At 44.5% G+C, this 12,164-nt stretch overlaps 1 protein-coding gene and 1 pseudogene across 1 annotated transcript in view; both read right to left on the reverse strand.

The window, feature by feature from the left end:
• LOC146805009 (acetylserotonin O-methyltransferase-like) overlaps positions 1-753 on the reverse strand; it is a 791,837-nt gene extending 791,084 nt beyond the window's left edge. The window contains exon 1 of the mRNA XM_085622162.1: positions 618-753. Coding sequence (XP_085478288.1) covers positions 618-728 — 111 coding nt within the window. The 5' untranslated portion in view covers positions 729-753. The remainder of the gene's footprint in view (positions 1-617) is intronic.
• Positions 754-11,390: 10,637 nt separating this feature from the next.
• Positions 11,391-11,951, reverse strand: LOC146805011 (ubiquitin-conjugating enzyme E2 C pseudogene; annotated as a pseudogene).
• Between the last annotated feature and the right edge of the window lie 213 nt (positions 11,952-12,164).

Raw genomic sequence — 12,164 nt, forward strand, 5'->3', positions numbered from 1 at the left:
CGCTCAGGCCACCCGGGTATCCTTTACATATCTGCCCTAACACCACCTTAAGAAGGAGTAATTTACACAGCCATGAGCCTCGGAGGATACACCAAGCCCACAGTTGTGGGGTTTATTATTTTACTTAACAGTATGATGTCCACCCCCTGACACAGCTGTGGAATTATATCCCTGCCTGTAGGATCAATGGTTTAAGGTTTCACGTGGCAGCTGTGCACCAAAATGGACCCCAGAGCATGGAGTGTCAGGCTATACACCTGGTCCTCCACCTGTATTCATTAGTAAAGACATTTCTTGAGATTTTTTTTTACAGTCAAATGTTTTACCAAGCTTCACTAAGGCCAAGTGAAAAAAAAGCCAATTGCGGTTAAAATAAAATGTTGCTACAAATTACTAAAAGACTGTCAGTCATTTATTTAAAACTATATATCAAACACTTTGTATTATTACTATCATATCTTCATACAACACTAACATGGCATGATCGATTGGCATGGCCAATGTTTGTTACTATTTGTCTCAGTATTTCTACTTTCTGACGGTAATGGTTAGGAGAAATAATTTCGAAATTAAATATCTATGTTAGATTTACTTCTGCGAAGTCTAGAGTTTCGTACCTTAGAGGCAAGGAATCCATCTCTGTATTGAAGCAGCAGCCGGGGATACTGCAGGTCTTCGGAGGAGCTCATGATGTTCCTGTCTGACCGATTTGTGTCTGACGGGTTCATGTGGTGAGTGAACTGCTTCAACAATCTTGGGCGAGGACTCCGAGCTGAAAGCGCCTGTTACGCCTCTCATGGCCTAGTGCCCGGTGCCGCCGCCAAGCCCTTACTTTTTGTTTACCGAAGAGACGGAGCAATCTATCGGAACTACCGCACAAATGATAATTCTTGCACTAGCGCTCATTATACCGTTTACAAAAGAAAGGATGAAAGTATAAACTCTGTAAAGCTTGAGAGTTGTAACACGCACGGAGCACGCAACTCAACCTACTGAGCTGTCTTAGGGGCATATTATCAAGGACGGCGTTAAAAATTATCGCCGGTTTAGCGGCAGAAAACTGCCGCTAAACCGGCGATAATGGGCTTGATAATATGCTCTATGGAATTCCCATAGAAGCCCATGTTCAGGTGTGAACATGGGCTTCTATGGGATTTCTCCAGGGCATATTATCAAGCGCATTATCGCCGCTTTAGCGGCAGTTTTCTGCCGCTAAACCGGCGATAATTTTAACGCAGTGCTTAATAATATGCCCCTTAGCTCGCTTTGCAAGACGGTGCAGTTTGCACATTGTTCTTTAACCACTGTCCTCTTTAGTACAACATGAGAATAATACATATTTCTTCTGCCTGAGCCACTCTATGTTTTTATGGTGGGAGGCCCTTGCATCTACCTGAGTAAGGAGGGTTGTGTGTTTGTAAAGGACAGAAATCTAACACACGCGAAACCACAAATTATACTTTTTGTAAACAGTTCAGAAAAAATACAGCAACAATAGGGTGCAAGTTTATCATGAATTAAGTGGTTCCAGGTGGAATTAATGCAAAAATGTCCAATACAATGTGTGCCTTTATTTTCTCCTTGATTCAGTCATTATTTAAAAGAATTGAAATAGATTCGTGAATTAGTGTTAAATCACTTGAGAATACAACTGATTCAATGACCTTCGACTAAGGCAGTGGTGACACAGGGAATACAGCAAGGATAGTTCCCTCCTTATAACACATACCTCAACCACTCACTGTTATGTCCAAAATGCATCAGTGTGTGAGACCTTTTTATTAGGTGACCGTGACTGCAAGCTGTGTCTTCTTGCAAGCTTGTTTCTGGGAGCCCAGCAAAGGCAGCATCACCACCCCTCAGCTGAGCATCAGTCATGCGCTGCCAACAGATTCTATTATGGAGCAAGGTCTGAATCTCTTCAGTGAGGGGCGCCGGGTAAACAGTGCATTTATTCAATCTAACTGGCTGCAAGAGGAAAACTGCAGTGCTATCATAATCTAAAGTGGAGATCTCTAATGGTGGCATGGTCTAAAGAGCATAACTATGAACAGCTTATAGGAGGCATGGCCTCTGTAAATAAGGATTTGTCACAAGACATATACTGGTGGCCTGGTTTTCCTTGTCTTGGTGATTCTATTCTTCAGGTGGTTCTCTGCATCCTTCTTCAAACTCATGGACCTCTCTCCTCCACTCGGTCCTCCTTGTCCTAACAGGTCCTGATTCTTTAGTCTTCCTGGTTCTTGACCATAGTTTCTGATACTCCTGGGCCTGGTCCTCTTGCTAGTCTTGATCTTCCTGGTGGTGCTGCTCCCCCTACTCCTTTTGGCCTTCTTTCTACTCCTGTTTCTTCTGGTTCTCCTGCTCCACCTCCTCCCCCTCTGGTCCCCTACCTCCTGGTCCTTCTCTTCAACCTCATAGCCCACGTTCTCCCAGCTTGACTGGTCCACCTAGTGTTTCTGGTCTTAGACCTCTAGTGGTCTTATGGTTTCTTCTTTTCCTGTTGCTCCTGCTCCCCTCCTATTCCTTCTGGCTTTCTTCTGTTCGACCATGTTTGCTTCTTCTTCTCCACCTCATAGTTTTTGTCCCCCAGTCTTGCTAAATACCATCATACTTGTCATTGACCTATTTCTCTTGGTCCTCCTGGGAATTTGCGCCTGTGAGAAAGTGGATTATTAGTTGGGATGGATGGTATTGTACCACAAGTAACAAGGCCACTCCTGTTGTTAGGTCTAGTAAAGGTTTCAATAATGTAAACCTAAGTAGAACCCCTGGTAGCTATGACACAGAGCAGGCAGCCTCAACTTAATAAAATGTGCAAAGCATTTAGAAGTACCAAAAAAGTCAAAAACACAACATAATAAAAATTCCATTCCAATTATAAAAATAGAGAATATTTTAATGAAAAAAATCAGTCCAAAAAAACAACAAAAATAGAGGAAACCAGAGATATGAATGTACAAAGTTTGAGATGAAAGTAGTGCCAAAAAGTTGAAAGCATCAACCACGGGCAACTGGTAAGGTTTGAAGCCAACCATGATGGAGCGCAGATCAGATACAAAGGCCATGTAGATCCCAGTCGAAGAGTTAAATTTGGACTTACAATTTTTACTGAAGAAAAGGTGGTTGTCAAAGACTCGTCAGCTTGGGCAAGCTCGATTATAGTCGTGGTTGGTCAATGGTGGGTAGCTGAAGAGCAGGGTCCCGACACGCTAATCGATGAAGGCAGGAAAGCTCTTAGTCGGTGAAGTACAGTGTCCGTGCCCAAGAAGGTCTCCATGTAGATTGGCTTTGGCTCAACATTGCTCTAGATTAAGCCCTTCATGTTCAGACTTAAAAACTTTCTGAAAATCAGATCTCTTTTAGGGAAGAAAATATCAAGTTGGATTCTACCAGCCATACAACATTGATGGCTTTGGCTGGACAGCAGTCTAAGTCTACTGCCAGTTCTTTGGAGAAAAAGTTGACAAAAAGTTTCTAAGTCCCTGTGTTTGCAGTTTGGACATGGGGAGTGCATTCTAACACCAGCCAAGGGATCCAGGACCTCAGGAACAACACCTGGGATTCAAGACTCCCTCCAGATGAAGCATACAGCAGGGTTCAGGGCAGGTCCAGCTGAACTGTTCAGCTTGGTTCTTCAGTACAGTGAGCTTCTTGCAGCTTTTATGCCTCTGTAGTATAACAGGCAGTCAGCCAACCAACCCTTGGAGTCCAATTCTTTGTCCTGGGTACAAGTGTGAGCAGGTTCAACCCTCAGGGTTCTAAGACAGGTCACAGATGAAGGTGCAGTCCTTTTTCTATCTTCCACGGGTCCACCAGTGTTCTAAAAAGGGTGTCCAAGAGTGCCACATTTATGAATGGCTATGGCATGTTTGTCGATGGAGCCTGCCACACCCCCATCAATAGGGACACACTTCCCAGGGGTAGCCCTTCTCTTGTTTGCAGCAGCCCCTGTGTGCCCTAATGCTAACAATCCCACAAAGCTCCATCTTCCAAAAACCAAGATGGCAGAGCTATTCTTCCCCTCTGCAGCGCTCCTATGCCCACCCTAAAGATTTGGCCAGGGAATTGAGCAAACTGTTAAATGTGTTTACTCAAACTGGTTCTGGGGGCAGCTCCACTCCCACTGGAATTGATGCCCGGCTTGCTAGAAGAATAATAGGGGCAGACCGGGTTTTTCAATTAATAATATTTTAATTGGTAATTAATTATGTTAATTATGGAAGTATTTTTTTTTAATTTAGATGTGGGTTGTGAATAGTGTGGTTTTATAGGTTAGGAAATAAAAAACTAAATATGTAAGAATTAATGTTTTTGTTTCTAAATATTTTCTAATTAAAATATTTTTTTAGTTAATTTAAGATAATATTTGTAGGTATTTGTCATATGTATTTAACATAATAACATATATATTTTTAACCCCTTCAGCGCGGCGTGGATTACCGCGCTGTGCTGAAGGGTTCGTGCAGGGCCATGACGGAGCGGTTCCGTCATCCGCACAGCGCAACCGATGCGCATGACGGAACCGCTCCGTCATGCGCATCGAAGGGGTTAATTTGTAATATTAAATATATTTGTATTAACATTTTTAACATATTTATATATTTCTTTATTTAGTTTTTTTTAATTTTTTTGCTGTTGTTGTTAACATATGTTTGTTTGTTTTTTAATTTCGAACTGACTGGAGTGGGAATATTAAATGTTACCCCTCCACAATCCAACACTTTCCCTACTGTTACACTTATTGGAGTGGGAATAATCATTTTTACTGCTCCGCTAATCAACACTTTCCCTATTGTTGCACTCACTGGAGTGGGAATAGTAATTTTGAACACTCTGCTATCCAACACTATCCCTACTGTTGCACTGACTGTAGTGAAAAATGTAAGTTTAGAGATTTTTAAATAGTTTGTGTTATTTTATAATAGGATTTTTTTTATTAGATCTTATGTTATTGGTGCAAATTCACTGAAAAAACCATAGGTTTCACACATGTTATAGTTAGCAGAAATTTTACTGATAAAAAACCAATGAAATTGCCCCGTTATAGTTAGTGCTGGCAACTATAACTCACGCGACCGCAATCCTCTGCTGATGCTAATACTGTATTTAGACACTTATTTGCCCATGTCTTCTTCCATACATTTTTAGCTATACATATATTACAAATATTTTTTTTTATAAAGACACATATGTCATCAGCAGAAGATTGCGGTCGCGTGAGTTATAGTTGCCAGCACTAACTATAACGGGGCAATTTCATTGGTTTTTTATCAGTAAAATTTCTGCTAACTATAACATGTGTGAAACCTATGGTTTTTTCAGTGAATTTGCAAGGTTTTTTAAATGCTAATTCCTAACTATAACGTGTGTGAAACCTATGGTTTTTTCAGTGAATTTGTACGGTTTTTTAAATGCTAAGTTACTTTACGCCATTCGAGGCGTGCGCGCCCACTTAACGCAGTGCGTTCCGTGCACGGTTTTTATCAACTTTAATAAGCCCTGTACATTTGGTGGCCTTCGGCCACCAAAAGCACAGGGGGTGGGGTCAATGTGGATAGTGTTTTTTTTATTTCGATTTTATAATTTCATGTTGCCAAAATATAGTTTTTTTACTGATGTAATAAGCCCTGTACATTTGGTGGCCTACGGCCACCAAAAGCACAGGGGGTGGGGTAAGTGTGGATAGTGTTTTTTTTATTTCTATTTTTTACCGTACACTTAGGGTAAGCGTACGGTAAGCGTACTCGGCGAAATTGCCGAAAAAAAAATAAAACCGTTTTTGCTCTTGGGGGATGTTTGGGGACTCCCTCAAGATGACTACGTGGGAGGGAGTTGTCAAAACAGCCCCGTAACATGTTTTTGGGCATCATGTTTGATAAATAACACTCAGTGCGAGAGACAAAATGGTGGACGCCGCTTCCTGGTTTCGGCCGATTCGAATGTTTACTAAGATCTAAGAGCCAATCAGAATCGCGCTCGCGCACGCCACCGTACGCGTACGGTAAGCGTACGGTAAGCGTACTGTAAGCGGGCTCAGATATATATTGATTTAAAGGCTATTTTCTCAGAATCTACTGAACAGATTTACACCAAACCTACAAAAGGCACTTCCTTGACCTACGGACTACCTCTCTGCCAAATTTCTAGTAATTCTGTTCAGCCGTTCGGGCTGTAGCTCGTTCTAAAGGTCCTATGGAAAAATGCATGGGAAAAACGCGTTTTGGGATCCCCCTTTTATCTCAGCCCCCGCTTGACGAATCCCCCCGAGACTTTCAGGGTAGGAGCGGAGCGTAGCGCCCCACCTATTTTGAGAAATTCGCGAGGATTCATCGACCGGCGCCAAAGTTATTCAAAATAGAATGTTGCGGATTTCCTATGGAAAAGGGGTCCTAACTATAACTACCTACTGGCGACCGCCAGTAGGTAATATATATATATATATATATATATATATATATATATATATATATATATATATATATACTCACTTAAAAAACCATAGGTTTCACACACGTTATAGTTAGGAATTAGCATTTAAAAAACCTTGCAAATTCACTTAAAAAACCATAGGTTTCACACATGTTATAGTTAGCTGGACATTTCCCTCGTAAAAAACCAATGAAATCCCCCCGTTATAGTTAGTGCAGGCAACTATAACTCACGCGACCGCAATCCTCTGCTGATGACGTCAGATATTACATCACTGTATTTAGACACCTATTTACCCATGTCTTCTTCCATTAATCTTTAGCTATACATATATTACAAATATTTATTTTTCAGAAAGACACATATGTAATCAGTGACGTAATATCTGACGTCATCAGCAGAGGATTGCGGTCGCGTGAGTTATAGTTGCCTGCACTAACTATAACGGGGGAATTTCATTGTTTTTTTACGAGGGAAATGTCCTCGCGCACCGTGCGCCGTGCGCACCGTGCGCGCGCTGTGGGCACAAGGTGCGCTTCGCGCACCGAGCGCCCACGATGCGTTGTTCGTGCCGTGCGCGCACCCCGTGCTTTTTTGAAAAAATAAATAAATGTTTTTTTCACCCTTGGGGTCCTTCAGTGACCCCCTGACAAAGGCTAGGGAGTCAGGAACTGTCCACCCTGCCCCCTTTTCACGTTCTCCACCTTTGTTTTTCACTGCCTCAGACTGCAAGAGACAAAATGGCGGCCAACACTTCCTGATTTCGACCGATTCGAATGTTTACTGACATCTAACAACCAATCAGAATTGCGCTCGCGCACGGTGCACGCCTATAGATATGTATGTACTTTTAACTGCAATTTTCTGAGGAACTAATGAACAGATTGACTCCAGATATGCAAAAGGCACATCCCTGACCTGAGGACTACTTCTTTGCCAAATTAAAAGTAATTCTGTTCAGCCGTTTGGGCTGTACCTTGGACTAAAGGTCCCTATGGAAAATTGCATGGGAAAAACGCGTTTTGGGACCCCCCTTTTTTCTCAGCCCCCGCTTGACGAATCCCCCCGAGACTTTCAGGGTAGGAGCGGAGCGGAGCGCCCCACCTATTTTTGAAAATTTCGCGAGGATTCATCAATCGGCGCCAAAGTTATTCCAAATAGAATGTTGCGGATTTCCTATGGAAACACGGTCCTAACTATAACTATCTACTGGCAACCGCCAGTAGATAAAGAGATTATAGATATATATATATATATTACCTACTGGCGGTCGCCAGTAGGTAGACATAGTTAGGACCTATTTTCCGTAGGAAATCTGCAACATTCTATTTGGAATAACGTTGGCGCCGATTGACGAATCTTCGCAAAATTTTCCAAACTTTTGGCCAGCTCTGGTCCGCTCCTATCCAGAAAATTTCACGGTGATTCGTCAAGCGGGGGCAGAGTCAAAAGGAGGGTCCCAAAACGCGTTTTCCCCATGCATTTTCCCATAGGACCTGTTGACGCAGCTACAGCCCGAACTGCTGAACGGAATTACACCAAATGTGGCAAAGAGGTAGTCCTCAGTTCAGACTCGTGCCTTTTGCTTAAATGGTGTAAATCCGTTCAGTAGTTCCTGAGAAAATTAGAGTTAAATGTACATATATATCTATGGCCTCAGAGGATCCGCGCAACCTCCCCGCACCCAGCGCACTCCCTACCGTGCACGAGCTGTATTCTAATTGGCTGTCAACACTCCAGATCAGGAAGTGTTGGCAGCCATCTTGTGCCTCGGTAGAACCGAGGCACAAGAAACCTAAAAACAAACACGAAAAACGCGACAAGGGGGCAGGGTAGAAACACCCTGACCCCCTAGGCCTGCTCAGGGGGTCCCACAAGGACCCCCAGGACCAAAAAAAGAATAAAAAAATAAAAAAAATCTGCGAGATTCGCGCACCCAGCGCGAATTTCGGCCGGAAAAAACAGAAAATTCAGTGCGGGCAACCGCCACCCCCGGTTAACTTACACATGTTGGAGGGGGGGCCTTGTATTGGCCCTGGGGACCACCACCCCCCAGGGCCGGCTGCTGCAGTGTCCCGGGGTGACCACCCCCGGGACACTGCTGTTTGTAATGGCAGGGTGGGAGCCTCGCGGCTCCCACCCTGCCATTGCAAACTAATTTGCTTAATTGAAGCAAAGCAGATTGCTTTTCCACATGGGGAGCAGCATGTTAGCTGCTCCCCATGTGGAAAAGCAATGCCGGCTCCCGCAGGAGGCTGGGAGCCGGCTGGGACCGTGGGGGGATTGAGGACCCCCCCACGGTCTCCAACGAGAGGCCAGGCCCCGGGGGATGGGGCCCCCGGGGCCAGAAGTGGCCCGGAGGGGGGCAACGCGGCCCCCCTCCCAAATTAAATTTTTAAAAAAATAAAAAAACAATGGCCAGCCCCGGGGGATGGGGTCCCCGGGGCCTTAAAGTGGCCAGAGGAGGGGGGCTATGCAGCCCCCCTCCATAACGAATTTAAAAAAAAGGCCCATGCCCCGGGGGATGGGGTCCCCGGGGCAAATTATGGCCCCCTTCCCGATTTTTTTTTTTTCAAAAATAAAAATTGGGGTCAGGCCCTGGGGGATGGGGTCCCCAGGGCCAAAAAAATTGAAAAATAAGGGGGGCTACACAGCCCCCTTCTAAAAAATAAGCAGGAACAAAAAAAACGGGATCGGGCCGGAGGCCACGCCCCCTCCTTACACCACGCTGCAAACGCGCCCCCTGGCGCATTTGCAGAGGGGGAACTAATTCCCCTTGAATACTGGGGGTCCCTGGGGGCCAACTAGCCCACCAGGATCCTCCAGTATGCGCCAGGGGGCTGCGTTGCAGAGAGGTGTAATGAGACCACGCCCCTTTTTACACCTCTCTGCAATGCAGCTCTGTGGCGCTTACTGGAGGTACCTGGTGGCCTAGTTGGCCGCTAGGGGACCTCAGGATTCAAGGGGACTTAATCCCCCATCTTAAAACGCGCCACGGGGCGTGTTTGTACAGTGGTGAAGATAGGGGGCGGGGCCTGAGGTGATACTGTGCAAAAACGCCCTGTGGCACGTTTTAAGTTGGGGAATTCATTCCTCTTCAATCGAGAGGTCCCCTAGGGGCCAACTAGCCCACCAGGTACCTCCAGGAAGCGCCACGGAGCTGCGTTGCAGAGTGTTGTAAAAAGGGGCATGGCTTCTGAACACCTCTGCAACGCAACTCCCTGACGCATACTGGAGGTACCTGGTGGGCTAGTTGGCCCCCAGGGGACCGCAGGATTGAAGAGGAATTAATTCCCCAACTTAAAACGCGCCACAGGGCGTGTTTGCACACGTCAGCTCAGGCCCCGCCCCCTTCCTTTACCATTGTACAAATATTCCTCTAAAATCAGCCGAACTACGAATTCCAATTTACTCACCTGTAATCAGGAGAGAACCCAGTGCTGCATCTTTTAGCCCAGCACTGACCCTGAAAAGTAATTCTAAGCGTACTTACCAGTAACTTGTATTTCCTTCCATAGGAATCCATTGTGTGGTTTTCAGCAGAAAAGTTTCTAAGTGTCTATTTTCACAAACTAAAAATATTCCTAAAAAATCGTCTGTATGACTTAAACACATTCTTTCAACTGTTTACAGGAGGCTGGCCAGTGCTGGGCCCATGATCCACCACTGAGTAAGAAAAAGTAACGATAACACTACTTACCTGCTAAGTGAATTTTCTGCCATAGGATAACATTGGTGATTCTATTTGAAAATTTTTAGGGGTGGGCGGAATTTGCGAAAGCGACTTTCGCAAATTATCGCGAACATGTTTAAAATCTCCGCAAACACGCAGAAATATCGCGAAGATGCAGAAGTTTTTTTCCCGCCCGTTCGTGGTATTTTCGGTGTGTTCGCGGCTCGCCAACTTACCCATGCGGTTGCTTGCGGGCGCGGCCATCTTGTATTCACTCTTCCCGCGGTGCATGATCGTGAGAAGAAAGACGTGATCGCGCGACGCACGACGTCACTGCGGGCGCGAACTGTCGCGAGACAGCGCAAATGGCTAAAAACAATACAACATCTCATGGAGAACGCGACCGGATCAAGAAAACTTGTCGGCGAACGCAGGGATTCAGGTAAGGCGATCGCGCGCACGCGAGAATGTATTATTTTACAGCGCGAGCAAGAAACAGATTATCGCCAAGCTGCGGATACCGGAAATTTTGACATTTTCGCGCTCTCCGCAGAACGCGAAAATGTCAAATTATCGCAATTTCCGCGAACGGAACAAAATTTTCGCCCAGGCCTAAAAAAAATTCTAAGTGTCAACTTGTAAAATACAATAATATTCCTTAAAAATTACTACTGTAACCAAAACGCTTTTACTCAACTGTTTACAGGAGATGTCCAAGGACTGAATCTAGGATCCAGTCCTGTGGTTAGAAAAATAATCCATAAAGTAACTAATTGCATTTAACTAGAAATTCACATTGAGCTCAATGTTGCTTTGTGTTTGAAATTGTGTTGCCCATTGCAACAACTGTAACTACTGTACTTAAAAGTCTGTTGCCTATTTGCCAAGTATTTAAACTAAAGTAATTCATTCTGAGAAAATATATTTTGTATTGTAATGTATAATGTAATTAAAAAAAATATCTAAAAATAAATAGTTTTAAAAATGTAGTAAATCAGTATCAAAAAAATCAGTATAACAATTAATACATTAAAAATTGTCATTTACAAAACCTTTGAAATTCACTGAAAAAACCATAGGTTTCAGGCCTGATATAGTTAGGAATTAGCATTTAAAAAACCTTTGAAATTCACTGAAAAAACCATAGGTTTCAGGCCTGATATAGTTAGGAATTAGCATTTCAAAAACCTTAGAAATTCACTGAAAAAACAATAGGTTTTAGGGGTGTTATAGTTAGCTGGACATTTCACTCGAACAAAACCATTGAAATTCCTCCGATCAGCATCACTCAAGTCAGGAATCCCGGCTCTTCTGCTGCTTTGCATACTGTTCATGCAGGTGCTTCTTGTAAGCTGGTTGATTCTGCCAGAGCTCTGCTGCTTGAGGGTTCAGGGGACTCTCGTTATTGGGTTCCCCAAGCAGGCTCTGGTGAGACAGCAGTATTGTCCGGATATCGTACAGCACCGACCACTTGTCCTTCAGAATGTCGAGGCAGTTGTTACCCTGGGTGTGTGTCAACTTTTGGGTGGTAACATGGGGTGATGAATTTGACAGTGGGGGCGTTGTAAGGGTATCCACTCAGAAACTCCAAGGAAAGCTTGTACCTCAGGCCTTCATAAACTGTCCCTATGGCACCATGAATTGTCCCAATCCACTTGAAGAGGTTGTAAGATTCTGGGAATGCAGAAACCCTTTTGTCACCAGACATCATTAGAGTCATCGGCTCCTGCTGTAACCTTTTGCCGACGGAGCCCCTGCTCGTGGCGCTGGACCCAGGCTTGGTTCCCTTGCGGGCAGTGGCAGAGTTGGTGGCAGCGGCGGGGTCCATGTTCTGGGAAGCCATGATTAGATCGGAACTCACTAGAGCAGAGCCAATTCGGGTGATCGCTGTTGTGTGTCTGTCTCCGAGACGCTTACCCCTCCTTAGCTATCTCTTCCTCCGGGCAGCCAAAAATCCTACATTGAAGGTAGCTATTGATCTAGCAAAAGTCATAGAGCATTCAGAGTGTTGCATGAAAGAACTGTAGAAACATAACACTGACCATGATGTTGCTGAAGT

This window comes from Triturus cristatus, chromosome 8, assembly GCF_964204655.1.
Source record: "Triturus cristatus chromosome 8, aTriCri1.1, whole genome shotgun sequence".
NCBI classification, from domain to species: domain Eukaryota; kingdom Metazoa; phylum Chordata; class Amphibia; order Caudata; family Salamandridae; genus Triturus; species Triturus cristatus.